The 27,033-nt window shown below is 38.2% G+C and overlaps 1 protein-coding gene across 5 annotated transcripts in view; it reads left to right on the top strand.

Moving 5' to 3' along the window:
* Ylpm1 (YLP motif containing 1) overlaps positions 1-23,255 on the top strand; it is a 75,108-nt gene extending 51,853 nt beyond the window's left edge. For 4 of the 5 annotated variants that reach the window (XM_048449195.3, XM_048449194.3, XM_048449197.3 and 1 more), the window contains 10 exons: positions 2,384-2,446; positions 2,708-2,827; positions 3,221-3,397; positions 3,479-3,562; positions 3,842-3,925; positions 8,217-8,297; positions 11,289-11,340; positions 16,145-16,275; positions 22,412-22,593; positions 22,892-23,255. In XM_048449195.3, coding sequence (XP_048305152.3) covers positions 2,384-2,446; positions 2,708-2,827; positions 3,221-3,397; positions 3,479-3,562; positions 3,842-3,925; positions 8,217-8,297; positions 11,289-11,340; positions 16,145-16,275; positions 22,412-22,558 — 939 coding nt within the window. In that variant the 3' untranslated portion in view covers positions 22,559-22,593; positions 22,892-23,255. Of the gene's footprint in view, positions 1-2,383; positions 2,447-2,707; positions 2,828-3,220; positions 3,398-3,478; positions 3,563-3,841; positions 3,926-8,216; positions 8,298-11,288; positions 11,341-16,144; positions 16,276-22,411; positions 22,594-22,891 lie in introns of those variants that run through there. The other variant, XR_015004388.2, reaches the window with a different exon arrangement.
* Positions 23,256-27,033: the final 3,778 nt, after the last annotated feature.

Raw genomic sequence — 27,033 nt, 5'->3', positions numbered from 1 at the left:
TACTTTATTATTATTATATGCATGGATATTTTGCCTGTGTATCTGTGCCGCTTGCATACCTAGTACCTGTGAGGCTCAAAGAGAAAATCAGATCCCCTGCAACTGAGTTAGGTGGCTGTATCGTGTGGGTGCTGAGAATCAAACCTGGGTCCTTTGGAAGAATAACCAGTGCGCTTAACAGCTGAGCCATTGTTCCAGCCCTGTTGGTGCTTCTTTGTTCATCTGTTTACCAGTTTACTGTCTTTTTCTGGTTTTATTCATATTCACATAGTCTATTTTTTTTCTTTCATTGAGATAGCGTCTCAAAGTATAAAAAGCTAGCCTCAAACTTACTATGTAATCAAAAATGACCTTATGACCTTGAACTTCTGATCTTTCTGCTTCCCTACTTCTCAAAGGCTGGCATTCAAAGTATGTGTCACCCATGCCAGGTTTATTCACTTTTTTGCTTTTTGGTCGGGGTCTTACTATATATTCCTGGTTGCTCTAGAATTCATTATATAAGCCAGGCTAACTTCAGAGATGCACCTGCCTCTGCCTCCCTTATGCTGGATTAAGGATGTATATTACCACACTTGACCTTTTTTTCTCTTGTTTTACTCTCTCACCCCCCCCCCCCCCATTTATTTTTATTTATTTATTTTGGCTGTTTCTTAGGCAAGTTTGGGCATGCATCATTCTAGATATTTATTTATCAGTTTTATCTAAGGTATATTTTTGGTTAGCATGCAGCTCATATGTATCTTTCTTATAATCTCTTTACATTTTTATAGTATTGGTAGTGACATTTCTTTTTTTTATTATAGTAATTTAAAATCTTTTTTTAGCCTAGGTTAAAGATTATCAATTTTGTTGTTTTTTTTCCAAAAGACCAGCTTTTGATTTTATAGATTTGAGCAGTGTGTGTGTGTGTGTGTGTGTGTGTGGTTTTTGTTATTTAGATACTGACATTTCTTTTTTAAAAAAAAAAATATTTATATTTTACATTCATTGGTGTTTTGCTGTGAGTGTTGGGTTTCCTGGAACTAGAATTACAAATAGTTGTGAGCTGTCATGTGGTTGTTGGGAATTGAACCCGGGTCCTCTGGAAGAGCAATCAGTGCTCTTAACTACTGAGCCATCTCCCCAGCCCGATACTGACATTTCTAATGACATAACGACTGGTTTCTTTATAAGGAAAAGATGTTTATTTGTACCACAGTGTAGGAGATGCTAGAGATCATGACTTTCTTGTTGCATCAGAACATGGAGGATGTATCATGTTGGGAACATGTGTGAGACAGGAAGCCAGAGAGATTCAAGGATCAGACCTACAATTTATACTATTCCACTATCAAGAAAGGTGTCCAGGGTTCCTCAAGAATAACCCCAACTGATCTAATTAACCTCTTACTAATCCCCACCTGATAAAAACTCTATTATCTCCACCCTAACAGACCCTGGAGACAAAGTTTCTAGCACCTGTACTGTTGAGGAACACACTAACCAGATCCAAACCCTGATGTTTTCCTCATTCTTCTCATTTCATTAGTGTCTGCTCTAGTCTTTGTTACCGTCCTTCTGTGTCATTAGTTTTAGTCTTTTGCTAGTGTTTTAGTTAGAAAAGTAAGTTTTTGATGTTAGATCTTCTTTCTTAATGTTTTAGAAGATTTTATTTGATTTTGTGTGATGAGTTCTGTGTGTTTGCGTGTATGTATGCACACCACCTGTGTGCCTGGTGCACACAGAGGTCAGAAGAGGATGTTGGATCCCCTGGAACTGGGATTACAGCCACCACGTGAGTGCCGAGAACCAAAACCAGTGTTCTTCTCAACTGCTGAGCCATTTCTCAAATTGCAAAATGTGTTTTAGAGAGATTTTGGGTTTTTGTTTGTTTTGTTTATCTTTTATTGTGCACTAGCTGAGAGTACTAGCAGTCCTAAAATTCCAGCTGCGCCATCTCTCCAGGCTCTAAATCTTCTTTGATACAGACATCTACACCCAAAACTTCCCTTCAAACATTTGATTACTTTTATTCCATTAGCTGAGTAATGATGTGTCTTTCTTTTCATTCCTGTCAGAATATTTTCTGATTTCTTTGGGCCATTTAAGTAGTTTGTTCCACATACATATTCATTTCCTTTGTTCTGCTTTTGCTTTGCCTCTTAAGACAAGCTCTCAGGTATAGCAGGTTAGTCATAGAGTCACTGTGTGTTCAAGAATGACCTCTTCTTCTGACCTTCTTCCTCTACCACCTGAGTGCTGAGATTACAGTCATTTCCCACGAAACTGGGATGGCGCTCAGGGCTTTCTGAATGCTAGGCAAGCATACAGAAACTGAGCCAAATGAGCTATATCCCCCAACACCACACAAAACAAAATCTCTACCCTCATTGTGTTTCAGATTGTTGTCATAATGAGAGGATTGCCTGGCAGTGGAAAGACACATGTTGCAAAACTTATTCGGGTGAGTATGGGAAAACAAACAAAGAAAAGCTCGTGTTAGTAGGCAGTATGTTATTTGTTCCAGTAGCTCCCATTTGATCAGTTATAGAGGCCATTGATCCTTAGTAGATGTTTTATCTACTTAGACAAATAACTTTACTTCTTGTTGATTTGAAACCATCAGAAAGCTTTATTTTGTTTAGCTACAAGTAGGAACTTTAGTGTGTTTGTCAATTTGGTTCACTTTTTTTTTTTTAAATCTTCTTGACTGTTGTAATCTTAGGATAAGGAAGTAGAATTTGGAGGACCTGCACCCAGAGTTTTAAGTCTAGATGATTATTTCATCACTGAAGTAGAAAAAGAAGAAAAAGATCCGGATTCTGGAAAGAAAGTGAAAAAGAAGGTATGATGTGACCTTCTTGATCTTTTGGTGGGATTTTAAGGAAAATGCATTCAGGGAGAGATGGGGTTGTTCATTTTGTTTTTTGAGATAGGGTTTGTTTATTGTTGTTTAGAAGCAGGGTCTTACTACATAGCCCTGACTGGTCTGGCACTTCAGGTAGACCAAGTTGACCTTGCATTCACAAGGACCTACCTGTCTCACTACCTGGGGCTTAAGGTGTGCATCACCACTCCTGGATTGAGATGTGGGGGTTTTTTTGAAGATGACTACTTCCTGTCTTCTGGACATCAGCTTTGGTACTTAGGTGTGAAGGATGCATAGTCATTCTGTCTCGGTGTGAACAGGCTGAGCCTGCTCCTTTTTTCTGCTAACTCCTGTCTCTGTGGGATTTAGGTAATGGAATATGAATATGAAGCTGAGATGGAGGAGACCTACCGCACCAGCATGTTTAAAACATTCAAAAAGACTCTGGATGATGGGTTTTTCCCTTTTATCATTCTGGATGCTATCAATGACAGAGTTAGACATTTTGACCAGTTTTGGAGTGCAGCAAAAACCAAGGGTTTTGAGGTATGGTCTTAAAGAGCTTTTGAAGCACTTTTAGTTTGAGTTTTCTATTTCTTGGCATTCTCATTACCTATTTTTGTTTAGGTGTATTTGGCTGAAATGAGTGCCGATAACCAGACTTGTGGCAAGAGAAATATTCATGGAAGAAAACTTAAAGAAATAAACAAGGTGATTTTTCAGAAACAGGGTGCTGGAGTACCCCAAGCGTCATTCTTTCAGTGTCAGCACTGTTGTCTTAAACTCACTTTCCTCATTTCGTTTTCTGAGTGTCTTTTCTACCTGTTTCAATAAATGTTTTCCTTTCTGTATTTTAACTGGAGGGGCTCGCCTAGCTCTTCTTGGAACTAACCTATTCAAGTTGTAGCATTAATTGCATATATCTGGACAACTTATTTGGCCTTTATTCAAGTAGTTGTCTGAGATAACTTGTCCTGAATATCTCAATAGATGGCTGATCATTGGGAAACTGCACCCCGTCACATGATGCGTCTAGACATTCGTTCCTTGCTACAAGATGCTGCAATTGAAGAAGTAAGTGTGCATCTTTGCCTTAAATGAAGTTAAGATTAAGCAACACATACTTCACCTTCTTTACATAAGAAGTCTTAAACTTCCAGAAAAGTTACATGAACAATGTAAGAGCATGTTTTTACCTTTTAATGATCTTAATGAATCTGATAATATTTTCCCACATTTTTCTTTATGAATGCTTAGTGACATTATTATACCATTACTGTAGAATCATATGAGAGTTAAGTTGAATAACATTAGTCCATCACCTTTAAATATATTGATGGCTATCTTCTAAGAACAAGGGCGTGTTGTAAAAGGAACCGCAGACTGTTTCCTGCCGCCCAGCTCCTGGCTAGATTTACCCGAAATAATTACACGGAAACTGTATTCATTTAAACACTACCTGACCCATTGTATCTAGCCTCTTCTTGCCTAACTCTCACATCTTAATTAACCCATTTCTAATAATCTGTATATCACCATGTGACTGTGGCTTACTGGAATGAGTCTAACCTACGTCTGTCTCAGAGAGAAGAGCCATGGTGTCTGCCTGACTCTGCTTGCTTTCTCCCAGCATTCTGGTCAGTCTACTCCACCTGTCTAAATTCTGCCCTATCAAAAAGCCAAGGCAGTTTCTTTATTTAACCAATGAAAGTAACACAAAGACAGAAGACCCTCCTACATCAAGGACGTTCCCTAATAAATTTAGTTAATTATAAAATTTGAGAAATTTAGCTGGGCGGTGGTGACACATGCCTTTAATCCCAGCATTCAGGGAGGCAGAGGCAGGCAGATCTCTGTGAGTTTGAGGCCATCCAGAGATACACAGAGAAACCCTATCTTGAGAAAGAAAAAAAAAAGTTAACGTTAGCTGGGCTGATGATACACATGTTTAATCTCAGTACTTGGAAGGCAGAGGCAGGCAGATCTCTGTGAGTTGGGAGTTTAAGGTTAGCCAGGTCTACAGAGTGAGTTCCAGTACAGTCAGAGCTATATAGAGAGACCCTGCTTCAAAAAACCAAAAAGGAAAAAAAAATAAATTTCTTCAGTGTTGATTTTTGTTTTTGTTTTTGTTTTTTTTTTAATTTACTTAACCCCATGTTCCCCCAGGTCATACCCCATAGCCAGTTGACATTTGGATTTCCTTGAGTTAGCTTAAAAATAGTCTATATTTAGCTTTCATCGCCTGTCCTGATGGTGTACTTTATAGCCCTTTTTTGGGTAGGATGAAACGGCCACTGTGTGGTCCTGACTGGCTTGGAACTTCTTTGGTAGATCAGGCTGGCCTTGAACTCACAGAGAAGGCATATGTACCACCATGCCCAGCTTGGTTTTTTGGGGGGTGGGGAGCGGTTTCAAGACAGGATTTCTCTGTGTAACAGCCCTGGCTGTCCTGGAACACTCTTTGTAGACCAGGCTGGTCTCGAACTCACAGAGATCCACCTGCCTCTGCCTCCTGAGTGCTGGGATTAAAAGTGTGTGGTGGCACCTCTGCTGGGCTCTTTATAACCTTTTGTAATTGGAACAGTGGCTCCCTCAGTAAAGTGCTTGCCATGAAAGCATGTGACCTGAATTTTGACTCTCATCACTCATATAAACACTGAACACATTGGCCCTTGCCTGTAATCCAAGTACTTTGGAGGGGGGGATATAAGAGAGATTCCTGGGGGCCAGGTGGTGGTGGTGCACGCTTTTAATCCCAGCACTCCAGAGGCAAAGGCGGCAAAGGGATCTCTGTGAGTTTAAGACCAGCCTGGCCTACAGAGCAAGTTTTCGGTCAGCCAGGGCTACACAGAGAAACCCTGGAGAGGGGGCGAGGGGAGGGGAGGAGAAGGAGGAAGAAGAGGGAGGGAGGGAGAGAGATCGATCGATCACTGGGACTCAGTGGCTAACCAGTCTAAATTGGTGAGCTCCAGGTTCACTGAGAAGCCCTGTCTGAGAAAATAAGGTGAGATACACCTTTAATTCTAGCACTTTGGAGGCAGAGGTCAGCCTGGTCTGTAGATCGTGTTCCACGACTACCAGGATTGCACAGAAACCCTATCAGGGAAGAAAAAAAAAAGTAGAGAACAATAATTGAGGAAGGCACCTGCTGTAAACTTTGACCTACTCCCAAAGTCTCACACATACTGAAGCATACACATGTATGCCTACTGTTTCTATCTATGTGTTATTATTATTTTTTTCAATATTGTAGGGCCTGGAGAGATGGCTCAGTGGCTAAGAGCACTGACTGATTTTCTAGAGGACACAAGTTCAATTCTGAATACACATCTGGTGGCTTCCAGCCATCTGTAAGTCTAGGGGGTCCTATACCCTCTTCTGGTCTTCTCAATCACTGTACACAGGTGGTACATAGACATCTATGCGGGTAAATCACCCATACGCGTAAAATAAAAATAAAGGTTAAAAGAAAATCCCAGACTCAGACTTATAAAAATTAATTTCTCAGACTACCATAAAAAATGAATATAGACCAGTTGTTTGTTCTGTTGAGTGCCCATCAGTTTGGGTTGTCTGCTTCCATTAGTTTAGATTTAAATTAAATAGCAGACAAGGCTCTGGAGATGACTGAGTGGCTAACAGCGTGGTGGGGAAACTAACTCCTGCAAATGGCTCTCTGATGTCCTGCTGTGCGCTAGAGCAGTGGGCACATGTGTGTGCTTACACACAAGTGAATGAATGAATGAATGAACAAATAAATGTGTCAAACAAAACTGGCAGGAATACTGCACAAATTATGTGTCCTCAGTGCATCACATTTGGTTCACATCATTTGAGATGCCAGTTTACCTCATTGCAATTTAGGCATTGGTCTAAACCTTGGCACCCGCCTCATATCTATTGGGTTTTTACTTTTTCAATTTGCCATAAGTAATCTATGAGTATCTATTAGTTTCTTTTTCTCCAACATAGTTTTGCTCATTGCTAACTCTTAATGGTAGTTATTAGTTTGGAAGAAAGTATCATGAAAAGACAGTGAATTTCTGTCTCGGTCACTTGTGTACTTCTGTTTTGTTTGACCTTGTTCTTTGAATGGTGCTGTTTTTAATGTGTGATTCTGTGGCTTGGGAGCAGACACTCTCCTGTAGCCCAAATTTATAGCCACATGTGATAGAGTTGATCGTGCCACCTTTTAAAAACATACTCTCTTTTCCTGGCTTTTATGAGTTCATGCACTGCCTGTCCATTTATCTCCGTATCATCTCAACACAGTCTCCTTTTCTAACTTAGCCTTGCCAGACCTTAAGAAATCACTTAGACCGTTGTCCTAAGCTCAGTTGTTTGTTTTGTTTTGTTTGTTTGTGTTTTGTTTTTCAAGACAGGGTTTCTCTGTCTTGTCCTGGCTGTCCTGGAACTCCTTCTGGAAACCAGGCTGGCCTCGAACTCATAGAGCTCCACCTGCCTCTGCCTCCCACGTACTGGAATCAAAGGCATGTGCTACCACTCCCCAGCCTTAGCTCAATTTTTAACTTCACACATATAAACAATCTGTTTCTGAGATTGCCAGTTTTATGCCCATACTAGTTTGCTAGATTGCCTCTTACGTACTTTATAAAGACTGGCATATCACCACCTTAAAAGTAACAATTTTGATGACATCTGATGACACAAGGTTTTAACCACAGCTCTTGGGAGGGAGAAGCAGGTGGATCTCTGTGAGTTTGAGGCCAGGCCCGGTCTTACAGAGCCAGATCCTGTCCAAAAAAGATAAAAAAGTTAACAGTTTTGAGTGAAGTCCTTTAAATTCTTTCTGCGATCGTTTTCTGAAGTCTCCCCAAAACATGCCATGTTAGTATAGCCAGAATTCCTAACTGTGTTCCTCTTCTAGCATTCTCTGTCCCTGTTGGAGGAACCACCGTGTTGGAAACACCAATCTGCTCTTCCTTATACCAGCTTTGGTGGTTTCCTACCAGTTTGTGTTGTTCTATCCTACCTTCTAAGTACTCTCACATCTCTGTGCTCTCATATTTATTATTGTGCCCCTGCCCCCATTTCTTTTATTTTGGAGAAATACTCATTAGAAGTTTTTAAAAGTCTGTATCTCTTGAGCATTAAAAACAGGTGACCCATCTACTTAGAGTAAAATATTTTGCCTAACTTTACAGGAATAAAGATAAAAATTCCAGGAATATCTTTCTATGGTGTTTTAGTCCCAATTCAAAGTTGAGGGTGTTCAGATTTAACATGGTATATGGCAGAGAAGAGCCTGTGCTGTCTTGTGCTTATTCTAGATTCTAGTGAGTTAACATCTCCTTAAATACTAATGCAATCCTTTTTTAAAAAAATAATTATTGGTATATTGTAGGTAGAGATGGAAGATTTTGATGCAAATATTGAAGAACAGAAGGACGAAAAGAAAGATGCAGAAGAAGAGGAAAGCGAACTGGTAGGAGACAGACCAACCACTTTGAACAAAGTGTCTCTTTGTTATTCTTAAGGAGTGTTTTTATTCAGATCTGTAGTTAGATTAAATAGTGTTGATACACACTTTTTACAGTAGAAGTTTCCATAATCATCTTCATGGAGGCTTTGGATTCTTTTTATTTTTCCCTAGTCCAAAAAAGCTCTTGTGTGTTAAAAGAAAAATTTAGCAGAGTACTAAGAAACTCATCTTTGTACTCATCTAGCTGGGGTGGTTATAAAAGAGTATACTTTTCAAAAAAAGAAAATTACATATGAAAGGGCATTTTTTTCCATTCCAGCAGGTATGTGGTTTAGCCTGTCCAGTATATGCATACTTGTGTCTTCTTTGCTTTAAGATCTCAAAATTGAGTTCTGTCACTTGAGGCAGAACTTATTGAATGAAGAAGCAAAGGGCTGCCACTGGCTGCTGGAGTTGTTCTTATTTTGTCTTGTTAAATGATGACAAAAATGACTGTGTAGGCAATGGATTTTTACCAAGGCTGATAAAATAATAATGTTAGTGTAAAGTTCTGTGTACCTCCTGTAAATGCTTTTGATTACGCCTCTGGAGATGTTTTCCTTATCCTGTCACTCAAGAAATGAAACCTATAAAATTACTGACGTGTTAGTGTTGGCTAATGAGGTACGGAGATTAACAATGCCTTTGAATAGTATTGCTTTTTAAATCCACAGTATTATTTGCTTTATTTGCCATTTCAGCTCTTGCTAAAGTTGCTTCTCATATTTCTTTTAATGAAAATGTACAAACGGAGATTTCTGATTGCTGTCCCTTAAAACATAGTCTATAAGGCGTGGTCTCTTCAAACCATGTGTGACATAGAAGACTCTTGATAGAAACTGTGTTTATATAGCATTGGTGTCGACCTCTTCATTCCTAGATTTTTAAAATGTGTATTAAAAAATAAGCTTTAAAGTTAATGATAATTGAGTCTCAGTATGTTTTTTAAGTCTTATTTTTCTTAATCAGGTTGCATTTTGACATACATACTCTAATATGTGAGCAGGAAATTTACTTAAAGGCCACAATGTTCTGGGTAACTATTAACCTCCCTAGCTACTTGTACCCTGTACTAGAAAGTGACTATGAGAAATTCACAGTGTTATTAGCTTTTGGAAGCTCCATCTTTTGTGGCAGTTTTATTTCAGGATATGCTTCATCTCACTTGCTTAAATGTAGTCAACTTGGAGCTTTTAATTAAATATACAGTTACTTTTTAAAAGAAAAACACATTGTAACACTAGTTTTACATCAGAGAACTGGTAAGGAAGCATTAAAATTCTACTCTGCTGAGCTCTCTTTTATTTCCATGTGGCCTGCTAAAGGATGAAAGTTTTGAGGATGACCAGGATGGTTCCAGCAGGGGGACGTGAATATACTTTTTTACTTAACTCAACTTCTTTTAGCCCAATCACATAGCAGGATCCAGCTCTTTTGCTCTTGGAATCTATCCCAAGGGTAAAAGATTCCTGGAGAATATTAACCAAGGTGGTGTAAGCAAGTTTTGTGTCATCCAGACTGCTTTAACAGAATCTCAGTAAACTTTGCATTTTCAGTTCTGTACTGAATGAAGTCCAATCTTTTCTTAGGTAAAAGAATCCCTAGGGGTTGTTGGTGAGATAGATTCCTGCCTTTAGTGCTTCCACAAACCTAGTACATATGATTTACAGTCTATAATTCTACTATTCCAGTGATGCTTATGGTTCTAGGTGGTTTTTAAGATAACACTTGTACAAATTTCCTCAGTATTTAACTCAACATCATCACGTCAGCACAGCTTTTTCTTGATTTGATCTAAGTGTTTTTGGAAAAGATGTAATTTATAATCTGAAATACTATCTAGTAATTCCTAGTTTTGCATGAAGACTAGCAGTGTATAAACACAAAGGTGTCCTGGAATGCGAAGCTCAAGTGAACTCTCCTGTAGAGATTGTTACGATGTCTCCAATGTGTTTCTAATGCAGCTGTGTGCAGTCTGCTCCATGACCTTGAACATTCTCAACAGTAGAGAGATGACTTGTAAAAGACAAATACCTTTAATGAATTTTTCTGGTTCACAAGGTCCTAATATTAACATTTCTGTATAATAGGGTCTAATTAAAATCATAGTCCAAATAAAGGAAAAGGGGAATTGTGATAAATGACATGGAATAAAGTGGCTAGGAGACTAAACAGAAGGGATTACTACATAGTTGTAGGCACCCTGGGACATTGGAAGATGTTTGGGGTATTTGTTTCAAATGAATTACTCAGTTATCTTATGTAAGCTGTAAATTACCTGTGGTAATTTCTGGTTTATCACATAACAGGAAAACGTAATACTAGAAACTATCAGAAATAGTTTCATTTTCATCTGGTGAAAAAGAACTACTCTGAAGTTGATTCAATAAAATTAGCCTTTGTAAGATCTAACTGGCACATGCATTGAGTCATTTTAAAATAAGTGTGAACTTCATGATGGGGTAGTTGGGTTCAAGCATCAGTTTTTCTTTTCTAAGTACTAAAAAGGACACTGGAATGAATATCTTGAAGAACACTTTTGGACATAATGGCTTCAATTACTTGAGAATAACAGTTGTTCTTAGAAAGTAACCTAGCTGGTTTATAAATTTTCTGAGTGCTATTGATCCTGGCTCAGTAACTATCTGTACACTCTTGCCATAATTGCTATACATCTTGTGTTGAGGCTGCAGTTGAGTCCTCAGCTGGACCTGCCTCAGAGTGCATTCCTGATCCTGTCCTGACAGCTGCTCTAAAAGTGCAGTGAGGTTTGGTGAATTTGGTCACTTAACTTTCTTCAAGGATAATAAAGTTGTGTTTTCCATAAGGATATATTTATAACTAGCAAGTGGAAACTGAATCCATTCCCAGTTTTAATGCTTTTCCAATTCAAACGTGTTATGCATGTATGTGTCTCTTTCTAACCCTTCGAGCTTCTCTCTGTGTACGATTTAGGGTTACATTCCGAAAAGCAAATGGGAGATGGACACTTCTGAGGCAAAGCTAGGTGGGTATTTCCTTTTTCCTGTTTTTATATGTGATACCTGATGATCATGGTGATAGCGCTCCCCACTGCACGAGTGAAGGGCCAGAAGCTTGTGCTCACCCTTCAACTATTTCACTAGCCTGCCCTTGCCTTCTTGTATCTGTGACAGAGGAAAAAGGATTTTTTTTTTTTTACAAAAAAATTCATTGGAAATTTTTAGGATAATTAGAAATATTTAATAAGCATAATAACATACTGTTACTTCTAACATTCTTTTTTAGTATTAATCATAAATGTGCTCCTAACATTTTTTTAAAAGAATATTTACCTGTAACCCAAAGTTGAGCTTGTTTGTGAGTACTTTAGTAATTACTTTAGTAATAATTCTAATAAATACTAGAGTTTTAAAATGTAATTAAAAAGAAGGTACCTTGTGTAATAAACTTGAGTTTCTGTGTTGGGAAGTAAATACATAATTGAAATATTCAAGGAGGCTCCATTTAAATTTTCCTTCAGATTGTTTTTAGTACCAAGTTACAAGATAAACCGGTTTAAATGATTGCTTAAATAAAACCTTAGCGTTCTCTGCATAAAAATTGTATGTACTAAATGTATTCCTTAGATATTTTAGTGTGATTCTGAAAGGTTGTTTTTTTTTCTTTTAAAATCTTTTTTACTTCACTTAAAATGCCAATTTAATATGTCAACTTAGGTGTCCCAGTAGAAACTTAAGAGACCATGCCAGGACTTAATGATTGATTAGGAAATGTGACTCTCAGTTTTTCTCTCCGTGTATTGTTACTCCAGAACCAAGCAACCAACTCAGCATCCAAAATCTGTAGACTTAGTTTGTCCATTCAGCACTTTGGCTACTTAGGTCGTGTGACCTTTACATGTAAGGGGAATACATGGTACACACACTTGCATGAGTCACTTGGGTTAAAGATAGCAGTTGGTTTGAGTGGGTTTTGTCTTAAAAGATAAGTTCACAAACTACTAGTAGTAGTACATTATGGGAATAGGTGCTTGCTATAAAAATCTTAAAAAGAATTAGATTGTGTCAAGTAAAAATTGTTTGTGGTTTATTGGAATATTCGTGTACAAATTTTTCCTCAGAGAAATTTAACAGTAATGGACTCTCTCCCCATACATACCATAAGCACCTTTTTGCTTAAATGTAGTTAAATAGTTAAGAAGATAGTAACCAGGGCTGAAGAGATGGCTTAGAGGTTAAAAGCTCTTGTTGATCCTCTGGAGGTACCAAGATCAACTCCCAGCAACCATGTGGTGGCTCACAACTATCTGTAATGAGATCTGGTGTCCTCTTCTGGCCTGCAGGCAAATATGCAGGTGGTACGCTATATACATAATAAATAAATACATCTTTTAAAAAAAGAAAATAGTAATCACAACTTTTTTTTTAAGGGTGATGTCTTAAGTGTTGCTTCTTTTGAATTAGGTCAACCCCGTTTGACATGCAGTACTTTTAAAATACCCTGTAAGACTAGAAGATCATTTGTTTCTGCTGGTGCTTTAGTGATGAACTTCAATGGCAAAGCATGATCATAAAAAATAAGGGGATTGTAAAAGTGACACATATATTAGCAGATATTCTCCCGAGGTGTTATGCAATATATGATCTGGGATTGTGCTTTTTAGAAAATGAACCATCTCATTTTCTGTTTTCCTTTCTAGTTTTAGAGGAGAAAAGAAAATAAAACATAGCCATGATGAGTGTTCAAGACAAATGTTACTAATGTTTATATTGATTTCTGAGAAATATGACTTGTCTATTATTTCTCAGAAATGTATCTTATACATTCTGTTAGTGTTAAAGACATTACACAGTGAATTTCTGTGTGCGAAAAGTAGTAATGGCTTTAGTAATGGATCTAGAAAGGGAAATTTTTACATGGTTGTAAAAGGAATGACGGTGCTGTTTTATAAAGGATCTAGCATCTGGCACCACTGAATTATCTTGAAAGTTAATCCAGCCTTCAAAGAAGGAAAATTGAGTGTAAGCTTTATCAGAATGTTTACTCCTTTGAGACTGACCAATTGGGCCAATTGAAAATGCTTTCCTAACTCATGAGGATCATCTGAGAATTAGCCTATTTGTGTTGCATGCCTTTCATATATCATCAAATTTAATGTTTGTTTGCCAGGTGCACTTTATTTCCCTGAATACTCTACCAGCATTCTTAAATTTCTCTTAGCAACATGATTATGCTGAGGTGGAAGCATAATAAGCTTTATCTGTGTTGCACATTGAGCTGAAGGAGCTGAAACTGGAGCTGAGGGTTTTGGTTCATAGAAGAGTCTTCCAGTAAGAAAATACTTCTATACTCTTCCAAGCAGCTGGCCAGAATTCAATGTAGAATCTTGATTTGTGCTTAATATATAAGTCGGCCTGTGTCTGTTAAGTCAGAAGGAACATCAATTTAAAACAGTTACTGGCCTGAGCTATACCTGGCATGGTATTACATGTGATTGACAGTTGCCTGACCAGTGTTAGTTACACCTGACTGCTCTTTCCTGATTGGGAGATAGATGTGGTAATGCAAGAGCTGGGTTTTACACACATCTGCTGGGATTCAGTACTGAAGCTACTTCAGCTGCAGTCATGTGGTTTTTAGTTTCTCACACTTGTACAAACTGGAATATTTGAGACTTATCATTGTAATTCATCCTAATGTCACTTGTCAGTACTTAAGAGTTGTATTTTAGCCTTCTACTTATCAGACAGACTGAATCATCTTCACAATTGAGGGGTAAATGTTATTTGTGTAGGCACATAACTCTTGCATGTTCACCTTGGACAAATTTTCAAATACCATTTACATTTAGAAAATATATAGATGTATCTATGGAATTTCTCCTTTGTGCTTCAGTAACATGCAGTGTTTTAAAGTTGTGGTAAATTCTGTGACCAACCAATTTGGATCAAAACTTCATCCTCTTAAAACTTCATCTTGCAACCTAGGCTTCTAATGTGTGAGGGAATTGGACACCCGCCTTTCTTCTGTAACCAACACCCAGATTCCTCTTCCCTTACTTTATGCCACCAGAGTGTTTGGAATTCCAGTGTTCGTGTGGATGGGTACTTTCTTCAGCACTTAAAAGAAACTTTGAATGTGCTTGCACAATAAAATTTCAAATCAAAGATTTCAAATAAGGGTGTTCTGACTAGAAGTGCAGGCTTTGGGACTTCAAGTTGCAAATACAGAACACATGATGCCATTACCTAGTGGACAAGGAAATACTCTTGTAGTCTTCTCCTGCCTTTTTGCAATGCTGCCTGACCATGCTCTGTTGTTAGAATTGCAACGCGAAACTTTCACTTCAGAGTATGTTCATGCAAATCAGTTGTTCTAAGTTTGGAAATCCTTGGAAGTGAGTGTACTAGAGCTTCTTACTCTCTAGTAAGACACTGCATGTCTAAGGTCTTGAAAAGGTTGGCCATGGGTTTTCTGATACCATGTATTGTGTCCCTATGTAGCCAAGGGTTCTGTGCAGTATGACCTGTCTGTTGAGCCATTTGGTACAGCATTTTATCAACAGAAGAGGTAGATGATTGGTTCTGTGCAGCCCTTCTCAGGGAAATTTTGTTGAAACAAGATGGAACAATTTTCTTAAGTTTTGTAAACTATTGTCATTCACATTACTGATTTTCAATGATAATTGCTTTTCTGAGGGAAGGGTATGGGAACTAAACCTTTTACCAATTATGCAAAATCTTTATGGCTTTTTAAAATTTGTATACAGTTACCTGGGTGTGGAGTTTGTACATTAGAAAGCATAACTTCTCCCTACTTGCCCCTGCTTCCAATACACGTTTCATATAAAATTTTTTCCAGCTCGGTGCCTTAAAGATTTCTAGTGTACAAATTCTGCGTTCTTTCTGGAGTTGTTCATTATGTGTTTCTGAAGCAGTTAAACTTTCATTTATTAGCCCCCGTTAACAATAGTGTGTTTAGATAACTTCAGGGGATGCAAGTGCTTCACTGTAGCTCAAATATACATAACTCATAATATTCCACATCTATATTCAAAATCAATATTAACAACAAATAAAAAAGACACATTTTCATTATGTGTTATTTAAGATACCTAATCTGATATTTCATAATTTCTAAATGTGTTGTTTATTTGATAATAATGAGGTATTGGGAGGTCAACTCTTTTCAAATTTAAGATTAAGAACAAAATACCAGATTTGGTCACTTTGACTCACATCAATCCTTAGCATGGTGAGTCAACAGTACTTTACAGTATACTCAAAGTACAAAGTGGTCAGCAGTACTTTACAGTATACTCAAAGAAAGAGGGGGTCTCATATAGTCACCTTACTCATAAATATTAACTCATGAGTGCTCTTATCCAAAATCATAATCAAAAACACATCCTTACACATGATCTTGCTGTTGTCTGATTTTCTTATGGTACAATATCACACATCTTTGTAGATCAACTGAGCAGTATTAACACTTTGTTTTTGTTGTTTGTTTTGTTATGTTTTTTTTAGAACATTAGAGCTGAAGTGTGATTTTTTCTGAGGGTGGGAAGAGTCTTTTCTTGCCTTAGCCGTATTTATTGCTAAAACCATCAAAATATAAATATTACCCGGTACAAATACCAAGCAGACTGTGGGAATCACATAAAATTTGAAATTTTCTTAGACAAGAAGATAGTTTGGATCTGAAAATGGTGCTGCATTGAAAAATGTGGATGTGCCTTCTGGAAACAATCTAGCCCTCCTTTTCCTTTGTGTGCTGTATGCGAATCCACACACTCTTAATGCTTTGGCTCTGTGTTTGTCCCTCAGACAAGTTGGACGGCTTGAGGACTGGCACTAAACGGAAACGTGACTGGGAGGCGATTGCCAGCAGAATGGAGGATTACCTGCAGCTCCCTGATGACTATGAAACGCGTGCTTCCGAGCCCGGGAAGAAGAGGGTAAGAGACTTACTGAAACTTGAAGACTCATCTAAATAGCAGTTGGTTTTTAGAAGAAAGTTGGAGATGGAAAATGGCTGTCCATAAAGTGTTTGTCATGCAAATCTAAGGACCCAAGTTCAGTGTCGAGCTCCCAGTAAAAACAGAAAATGCTACAATTACAGGCACACTTTGAAAGTTTATTTATTTTTATTTTATTGGTATGATTGTTAACCCACATGTATGTTATATATATCATATGCATGTCTGGTACCTGCAGGGACTAGGAGGAATATTGAATCTCCTGGAAATGGAGTTATAGATAACGTATAAGCTGCCTTATACTTGCAAGATCAAATCTGGGTCCTCTGCAAGAGCAGCAAGTGCTCTTAACTTCCGAGTTTCTCTCTAAACCCTCTTTGTATTTCTTTTAAATTAATTTTCTTAGTGCTTGAATATTAAGACAATATTTTAGTATGAGAGAATAAAAATGTTAGATTATCATCATGGTGTCTTTCATTTCAAAGAATCCCCATTTCAGGAATGGAGAAATAGCTCAGAGGTTAAAAGCACTGACTGCTCTTCCAGGGGTCCTAAGTTCAATTCCCAGCGACCACATGGTGACTCACAGCCATCTGTAATGAGATCTCATGTCCTCATCTGGCCAGCAAGCATACAGACAGACAGAACATTGTATACATAATAAATAAATCTTAAAAAAAAAAGAATCCCCATTTCAGAACTCATTGATACACTGCAGACAAGCAAGGTATAATGATATGCCTTTAATTCCGTCACTAAAAAGGAAGAAACAAGTGAATTTAAGTGAGCTTGAGGCTACCTGGTCTACATAGTGAGTTCCAGGTTAGCTATGTCTTGGGAAACCAAAAAAGTTCAAATACTGCAGACATACAGTAAACCCACTTTGTCTGTGTAGTTTGAGGGGATGGGAAAGGGAAATCCCATTAATGGCCTTTCACCTATGCCCAGCCACGTGCAAGAACTTTTAAGACTGAGGCAACCAAAGTTTAATTGGCTCAAGCTAAGCATGGTGGTGGATCCCTGCAATCTCATCACCTTGGACTGAATAAAGGCAGGAAGATTGTCTATGATTAGAGGCCAGCCTGGGTTGCAGAGACCCAGTCTCAGAAAACACAAAGAACAGTAGGAGTGGCTCTCCTTGGAATGGGACTTGTGAGTTACAGTTCCGGTGACAATGAATGAGAACTGTTTCTCTCTATTTTTACTCACATAACTATGACTGTCTTCAAAAGGTGGTTCTGTAGAACAGGTCCCATTAGAAATGTCCCCAGTGACTAGGCTTTAAATTGCCATTTTTGCTGGGGTGTAACTCAGTGGTTAAGAACTTGCCTTGTATATCAGGTTCTGGGTTCCATCCCCAGTATAATAAATAGATGAATAAAATTTCAAAAATAACTATTTATGATTTCTATTCTTAAAAGAAACTGTATTTCCTCACACATAAACTAGAAAGAGTCAGTGTTTAGTACAACTTTAAAGAGAAATTGATTGATCTTGAAGTAATTTTACTTTCTTAGAAATGTTTGAATGGCAATGGATGAAGCACATGTACCTCAAACCTTTGAGTGTTAGTCAAGATTTTCCTGTATGATTTTCTTTTCTAATTTTTTTGTTTTTTAACATTTAAATGTCCCCTCCTTCCCAGAAAAAGACATGGTGGTGTAAATCTCAAAAGTACCTTTAGGAAAATTAGAAGGAAGTTGGACATTTAAGAAACCATTTCTGGCCGAAGTTGTTTTTCTGCCTTATAATTTGTTTTTAGTATTTTCATAGCCATTTATTCATTCTGATACTTGAATGTATAGGGTCTGTGAATGCCTAATAATAAATAACCAACTTTAAGAGATTACGTTTCATTAGAGATGGACGTGAAATACAGTAGTTTTTAAGTATTAAGTTTTCTTTAGAAATTGTAGTCATTGCCAAGCTGTGGTTGTGCACACCTTTAATCTTAGCACTCAGGAGGCAGAAGCAAGCGGAGTTCAAGGCCAGCTTGGTCTACAGAATGAGTTCCAGAACAGCCAGGGCTACACAGAGAAACCCTAACTCAAAAAACCAAAGCCGGGAAACAAAAAAATCATAGTCATTGGCCAGCAGGACAGCTCAGAGGTAAAGATTCCTGCTGCCCAGTGGACAAGCCTGATGACCTGGGTTTGATCCCTAGGATCCACCAAAAAAGTAGAATGAGAAAATGCGTAAAGTTGTCTCCTGACCCCCACATACATGCCGTGGCATGTGCATGCCAGTGAGTGCATGTGTGCTTTCACACAAGCACTGATAATAATGATAAGTATTTTTGGCTTTTCTTTTGTTGGTTTGGTTTGATTTGGTTTGATTTTTTTGTGTGTGTGTTTTTTGTTTGTTTGTTTGCTTGCTTTTCTTTTTTAGTTTCTATTTTCTTTCTATTTTAGTTTACTAAAATAGGGTTTCTCTGTTTAACTACCGTGGCTGTCCTGGAACTTGCTTTGTAGACTAGGCTGGACTCACAGATTCACCTGCCTCTGCCTCCTGAGAGCTGGGATTAAAAGCTTGCTCCACCACTGTCCAGTTGGTTTCAGCTTTTCAAGACAAGGTTTCTCTGTGTAGCCCTCTCTGTCCTGGGACTCACTCTGTAGACCAAATGGCCTCAAACCCAGAAATATACCAAGCCCAACAATAAAAAGATTTTTTAAAAAATCAGTCGTAGCCGGGTGGTAGTGGCGCACACCTTTAATCCCAGCACTCAGGAGGCAGATGCAGGCGGATCTCTGGGAGTTCAAGGCCAGCCTGGTCTACAAGAGCTAGTTCCAGGACAGGCTCTAAAACTACAGTGAAACCCTGTCTCAAAAAACAAACAAAAAATAAAATAAAAAATCAGTTATTTATGCTAAATCAGTGTTTTATTTTTTATTTTATGTCTTTGTGTGTGTGTGTGTGTGTGTGTGTGTGTGTGTGTGTGTGTAGATCAGAGAACAAGTTTGTGGACTTGGTTCTGTTCTTCCGCCTTTCCATGGGCTCCAGGACCACGTGCAGATGGGTAGACTTGGTGGCAGACACTTTTATGCACTGTCCTAGTATTTCTGCTGCTGTGATAAAACACTATCAACAAATGCAGCTTAGGGAAGAAAGGGCAGGAACTTTCCTCTTAAAACTCTCAGGTCACACTCCACTGAGGTCAAGTCAGTACAGAAACTCAAGGCAGAAACCTAGAGACGAAAGCAAAAACTAGACGAAGCTGCTTATTGCCTTGATCTACATGGGTTGCTCAGCCTGCTTTCTTACACATCTCAGGATGACCTGCCCAAGGCTACATCACTGTCATATCAGTGAGGAAAATGCTTCACAGAGTTGCTGATAGACCAGTCTGATGGGGTCATTTTCTCAGTTGAGGTCCCTCTTTCCAAATGATTCTAGTTGTGTCAAAATGACAAACAGCAACCAAAAACTAGCCAGTATAACCATCTCTGTGGCCACTAAAATCAGTGTTTTATTTTAAAAAATGATAATAGGTAAGTAAATACACCGCAACAGCAGTTTTCCCTCCCATACACCATCCCATCTGCCCTCCCCTAGATATAATTTTTTAATGAGTGAAAATTACATTTTATCTACGTTTTAAAGTTTTAGAGTCTCAGCAGTTAAGAGCAATTGCTGCTCTAGAAGAGGACCCAGGTTGGGTTCTTAGCATCCACATGATGACTTAGAACTGTCTGGATTCCAATTCCAGGAAATCTGATGCCCTCGTCTAGCCAGGGATATTGCACGCATGAGGTGCACATACATATATGTAGGCAAAACACTTATGCATAGGATAAAAAAATAAATCTTTTTTAAAAAATATTTATTTATTATGTATAGAGCGTCCTGTTTGCATGGATGCCTGCAGGCCAGAAGAGGGCACCAGATCTCATCACAGATGGCTGTGAGCCTGTGGTTGCTGGGAATTGAACTCAGGATCTCTGGAAGAGCAGTCAGTGCTCTTAACCTCTGAGCCATCTCTCCAATCACCTAGAAAATAAATCTTTAAAAGAATTTTTTTTAAATAGTTGGATACAATTGCTCTATACTTGACTACTGAGAATGCTCTGGGCATTTAAATTTACTGTGATCTGAGTTAACCTTTTCTTTATTCAGTGGCCACTGAATGTCTGCTCATCCATCCTTAACGATAGTAACATTGTCATAAAATGTGTACACTTGATCCTAAATGGAACTAAAAGTAAGTATGAATACCCATAGTACATATTTTTGGGGCATAAAGCTCAATAGTAAGAGACTTACCTAACATGTACAGGGTCCTGGGTTCAGTCTCCAGTAACACACACACACACAAAAGATAAACATCTTGATGGATGTTTGAAGTTGCCAAGGAGGAGTAGAAAGCCATATTTGTTCATTTTCACCATTATATCTGAAAAATTTATTCTTTACTTTTGTTCTGTGCCTGAAAAAGCCTGATGCAATTGCTCCCACATTGGGTACGTTATTTGTTGCAGCCATGATCTGTATTCCCAGGCCATGGTCACTCATATTTGACTCAAGAATAAACTGTTTAAGTTCTAAATCAAGTGTGGGACTAGAGAGATGGCTTAGTAGATAAAGTGTTTTCCATACAAGTGTGAGGACCGGAATTTAGATCCCCAGATCAGAAGTCAGGTGAATGTGATGGTCTGCCTGTAATCTCAGCATATGGAGACAAGGAATCCCAGAGCAAGCTGGCTAACTGCTAATGGAGTTAGACTCTCAGATGTCTCGGTACAAGTCTGAGATTCTACCTCAATATATAAGGTGGAGAGCAAAAGAGCAATAGAGGAAGACACCAGAGATCAGCTGCTAGCCTCCACACTCACAGGTATGTGTACACCAGTGCACATATATGCACATATACCACACTTGTGTATACATGCACAGCAAAAGTGGAAATAAAGATGAATAAAGTGTGTGGGGAGGCTGGAGAGATGGTTCAACAGTCAAGAGCACTGACTGCTCTTCCAGAGGACTTGGGTTCAATTCCCAGCACTGAAATGGCAGCTCACAACTGTCTGTTTAACTCTAGCTCCAGGGCATCCAAAATCCTTACACAGACATACATGCAGACAAAACATCAGTGCACTTAAAATAAAAATACATAGATCATTTTTTTTTTAAAGGCTCAAGTGTTAACCAGTTTTCCCTGCTATTACTCTATATCTTCTCTCTGACCAGATGTTAGAAGCCTAGACATTTTAGTCAGTCTTGCAAATGTTAAAAAGGTAAGTCAGTGTATCTTAAAGCAATAATGCATTTCCATGACCAGTGTAAAGAGCACAGAATTCCAGTGCTCTATATTTGGGACATAAGAAATCACAAACTATATTTGAAATATAGCATATCAAACTATAGTATATGCTTCGGTACTGTGTGTACAGTAAAAGTAGCAGTATTGTAATCTTTTCTTAAATATTTTTGCTATTAACAGAATGTGCGATGTGTGCATGTATTTTAAGAACTCACAAATCTATCTTTTTTTGAAAACATACCAAGAGGGAATATTCCTGAAGTTGAAATCTTGCCATAATAACATTTGAAGCAGTAGTCTCTGGTTTCTTATGAACGAAAACTAGCCCCCTGGTTTTTTCCCTGATTAAATTTCAAGAAATAGTTATTGTACAAAGTTAGAGCTTAAGTTGTTTAAAGTTTATATATAGTATATGTTTCTATAAATAGTCATCTTGCAATATGAAAATTTAAAAATAGGTATGTTAAGCTCCAGATAAGCCTGGAGAAGCAATGGTTAATCAAAAGATAAAGTGGGGAAGGATGTCTAGACTGATGCTAGACAGGGCTCAGAGCTCTAAAGTGAGAACGAGGAAACAGTGTGTTGTTCATGTAAAATGCCTTTGGTGCTGACGACAAATGCCATGGAGCTGACAGTGCAGAGCAGGAGGGCTTTAGTGGTAGGATTGGTCATATAGTTGGAGAAAGGTTTGAAATAGGCGAGCATCACACGGAGGTATTTTAAGAACATCATTTTGCAGAGTTTTTTTACTTGTAATTTTAATTCTGTTAATCTATCCACTAAATTATCCAAAGAGGGCACCTTTGGGGTTCCCTCCCTTCTTTCAAACAACCCATACTAATGCTTTTTTCTCTTTAGGTGAGATGGGCAGACTTAGAAGAAAAGAAGGATGCAGATAGGAAAAGGGCCATAGGTTTTGTGGTCGGACAGACTGATTGGGAGAAGATCACAGATGAAAGTGGTCACCTGGCTGAAAAAGCCCTCAATCGAACCAAATATATATGAGACTTAGTTTTTGACTGGAGCATTATTCCTCTAAGGTAAGGGTACCCAGCCACATAAATAGCCTGTTGTGTGGTTACTTCAAAAGTATTGAGGACAGCATGCTTTACTAAAAGTCATTGTTCTAGTTCTGAACAAGTAAGTATGTACTAGCACTAACATTTGCAATAAAGAATGTTAGAAAAAAGCAGGTTTTTTGTAAGCCTTGTAAAATACTTAAGAAAAACTTGGATCCTCTGTTGTTGGGGAGGGTGAAGCTGTGCTAGAATGGGTACTGGAGTCTACTGGCTCTTCTGTCACCATTCCTGGAGTGACCTTGCTTTCTTTTCTTTCCAGGTGGTTCGTTTGGAGGTGACCTGAAGCCAAGGCCTCATGAAGCTTCTTGTGTTTCCACGTTTCAATTTTGTTTTGTTTCTACCACTTTCGTTTTTAAAAGTTATCCAGTATCCCCAAGAAGTTTTAGAATCTTGCTGTACCCAAGCAAGATATGGATTTTTCTTAACTAATTTGGGGAGGGAGGGTTAGCTTAACTGTTGAAGTCAGGTGGGGATCCTCTAGAGGATCCAGCAGAGTATTTCCTCCACTGTACACTGTCACAGACTATCATCATTGCTTTGTGGCTGGTTTTGTTTTTTACTGTATGTAACTGGTAGCTGATTGTACTAGGATTAAAAACAATAAACTTTCACGATAAAGCCAATGAGATTCATGGGCTGTACAGCATGGGCCCTTTTCTCTTATTTTCTTAAATTTGTTTTTATTGCTATTTAAGTGCAGTGTCCTGGTTACCTGCTTGCTGAACACCCCCAACCTCTTTACCGTTGAATAATTAGCACAGCTGTTTGTAGCGCATTGTAAAACTCGAGGTTCAGTAATAATCAAAACATTCGGCTTTGCTTTATAGCTGATTTGTTTTTCTTCATGTCTTAAAGACTGGCAGAGATCAAGTCTAAATATCCATCAGTTCCCTGGGGCATGTCTCTTCTGTGACATTTTTCTATAGGGAGAGAAGGAGTGATAAGTTGTTATCTCTTTATTTTTCCTCTTTGTGCTACTTTATGTTTGCTTTTTGTTTTGTTTTTCTTTGGCTGGTTTTGAATACAGGTGAACAGAACTGCTGTGTGCCACAGAACTCAAGCCGTTGCCTTACTTTGAACTTGAATTGTTGCTTTTTAAGTCAGAATCGAGGAGGATACATGGAAGTGCACAGCTCTCTGGCAAGCAACCTTTGAACCTGCTAGCTTTTCAGGTTCTTGCCAGATTGCTCATTATTAGAAAGCTTGGTCTTCTACATAGACTTTCATCTCTTATGGATAATCCCAACCAGAACCAGAAGCAGAGCTAAAACCCAGATAGCATTCTTCTTTAAATATAGAAATGGGGCTTTTTTTCCCTTTCTTTAGTCTGAAAATTAAAAAGTCATTTCTATCATGAAGGAAGATAGAGATGAACTTTCTTCTTCAAAAACCGCTTCTAGTTTGTAAGCTAGTTCAACAACTTGTGAACATGTTCACTGAAGACCTCAGCATTGTGTCGTGTTTGGAAATCTCGTTTTTTGACCGACATTAAATACTATGTCAAGAGGTAATAAACATTTCATTATGGTTTAGAAGTATCACTTTGGGTTCAGTAGTGGCTTTATGAGACTAAAGGCACCAATGGAAACCTCAACAACTTTCGGTACTTTAATACCTTTCTTGAAATTCTGAATGTTTAAGTGTAAAAGAACCGGGTTCATTAACAAGTTAATACTGAATGTATAATTTGCTTCATTAAATAATTTCCACTGTTTTTAGTGTTTAATAAGCTATCTTGGTGGCTAAGGCCTATAACATGTCTACATACTGATGTGTATCAGCTACCTTTGTTATACTGGATAAAAGATAGTGGACAAGATAATCAAATAGAATTGTTGTTTGTACAGACTTATTTGCCACTTTTTAGAGCAGACCCTTTTCCCACCTCTCCCCACACCTGGTCTTTTCTCACCAAAGCAAGACTTGTAAAGTTTGTTCCCTGCTTGAGAAGAAAGCAAGCCTCTTTATTCTTCAGTTACTCTTAACCTTTCTGTAACATTTGAAACACCCGTGAAATGAATGTGTCCGTAAATCACAGACCTTGTAAGCAGTGCATCCTGTCTTGTCCTAGCAGGAGCTGAAGGGAGAATTAGTGCAGCCATCAGGGAACGTGGAGCCGCCTGGTTCAGGAACCAGCTATAACAAATAACTTCTATGTAAAGAGAATCATGAAAGGATAGGAGCCAGAAAGCAGTAAGAGAGATACCTCTTAATATTTGATTCTGCTAGGCCAATAGGAAACTGTTAAGAAATCCTTAAGCGGGGCTGGAGAGATGGCTCAACGGTTAAGAGCATTGCCTGTTCTTCCAAAGGTCCTGAGTTCAATTCCCAGCAACCACGTGGTGGCTCACAACCATCTGTAATGAAGCCTGGTGCCCTCTTCTGGCCTTCAGGCATACACACAGACAGAATATTGTATACATAATAAATAAATAAATATTTTTTTTTTTTAAAAAAAAAAGAAATCCTTAAGCTTTCATTACTACCAGAAGCAACCAAATAGAAACTCCACCAGTGGTATTTTGGGAAATTTTGGGATGGGTAAACATTTTTTAGTAAGATAAATCAAATTATAGTACCAAACCTAGCATTCATGCGTTTGCTAGTATTTTTCAGCTTTATTAATATGCTGTTTTTCTTATTTCAGAAAGTGGTTGGGTATGCTTTTGCATTTATTAGTTTTATTTTAGTGCATCTTGGTTTCTTGTATCTTAATACAAAGTAATCTCATGGTAGGAAATCTTTCAGATATTTTAAGCCATCTGTAACATTTTTCATTTCAGGAATTCAGGTCTACTTGAAAACTTCTCTACAAGGAACTTGGTAAATGAGATATAGAATTTCTCATTTGAGAATCATTTATTTAAGGTTAAATTGGAATATTTCTAATATTATAGTAGATTCTTGAAGCAATCATAAAATACTAGCAGTAAACAGCAGCTGGTCGTTTTACTTTCCTTCTCTTACCCTGGAATGGTGGGGATCGGTCCCAGAGCCTTATGTGTGATGGACAAGTGTTTAACCAACCAAGCTATATTCTCAGCCCGTAAAATTTAATTTAGACCCATACAGTTTCTAACATTTGCTTTTGGTTCAGATATTAGTGAATAATCTAGAAAATTTATTAAATTTTCTGGCTGAAAAGTTTATTTCACTTGTGGCAGAAAGAGCCAGTCAAGCAAACACCATCCCGTCCAGAGTTGAGCTCTGCATTTGTAATTGGACTGACTTAGTTTTCTACTTAGGTGTCCTTGGTTTGTGTTGTTTCACCCTGATAACTGCAAGTTACAGGTACTTACTTGTTAATGGGATCTGGGGCCTGGCTTAATTGCCAGGATTGTAAGAGCAACAGAACCTCAGGTACAAACAGACCACATAGCTGTTGCAGGTGGATTTTAGAATTTTAACTGAAGTGTCTGGCTAATCAGAGAAGGAGAATGATTTCTTGTTATTATATTGACAGATTGTAATCCAAAGTACAGTTCCGCTCTGAGAACGTGTGTGACTTCAAATGACTCTTTAACCTGTCTGAGCGCCATTTTCCTCATCTGTAGAAATTAAAATAGCAAACACCTGGTAACATAATGAATCATAGTAAAAGCATACCTCAGAGTTGTTTAAGGGTTAAATCAGGATAGTACACGCTGCTGCTATCATAGTACCTGCCAATACTAAAAATTACAAATCAGTAGTAAATTTCTTCTTAACTTATTCTCTCACACTTTTGAACCTCAGGGTTTGGAACTGTCGTGAAGGTAGTGCTGCCACCCTATGTGCAGTCACCTGCTGTAGATCAAACTGAGCTGTGTGAAGTAGCCCAGGGTGTGGGGAGGTGGAAGGTGGTAGCTGCTGTCTTCAGGACATGGAGACTTGAGAGGCTTGAGCAAAAGTTGATTAGATCCCCAGCAAGGGCAGGAGTCATGCCAGAATGGAATTGTCAGACTACAGTCACGAACAAAGTATTACATATTCAAACAAAGTCATGGTGTTTTTGTGAATATGTTGTTACATTCACGTGGTATAAAATTGAAAAAGATCAAAAATGTCTATATTAAAATTACTGCCATCTGTCCTCCTCAGATTCCCACTGTTCCACCTGTAACTGGCATTAAAAGTTTGTTTGTTTGTTTGTTTCTTTTTAAGAATAATTTGTGGGCTGGAGAGATGACTCAGCTGTAAAGAGCATTGACTGGTCTTCCAAAGGACCTGGGTTCAATTCCCAGTGCCCATACTGGCAGCTTGTAACTGTTTGTAGCTCCCACGATCTTACACCCTCACACAGACATACATGCAGGCAAAACATCAATGCACATAAAATAAAAATAAATAAATTTTTTTTAAAAAAGAAAATTTTGTGGGTTGGCTTTAAGTATTGATTTTGCTGATGGCCTTTGTGTCCTA

The sequence above is a fragment of the Myodes glareolus genome, chromosome 11 (assembly GCF_982192425.1).
Source record: "Myodes glareolus chromosome 11, mMyoGla1.1, whole genome shotgun sequence".
NCBI lineage: Eukaryota > Metazoa > Chordata > Mammalia > Rodentia > Cricetidae > Myodes > Myodes glareolus.
The sequence above is the reverse complement of the archived record's forward strand: the minus strand, read 5'-3'. Positions and strand labels throughout refer to the sequence as shown.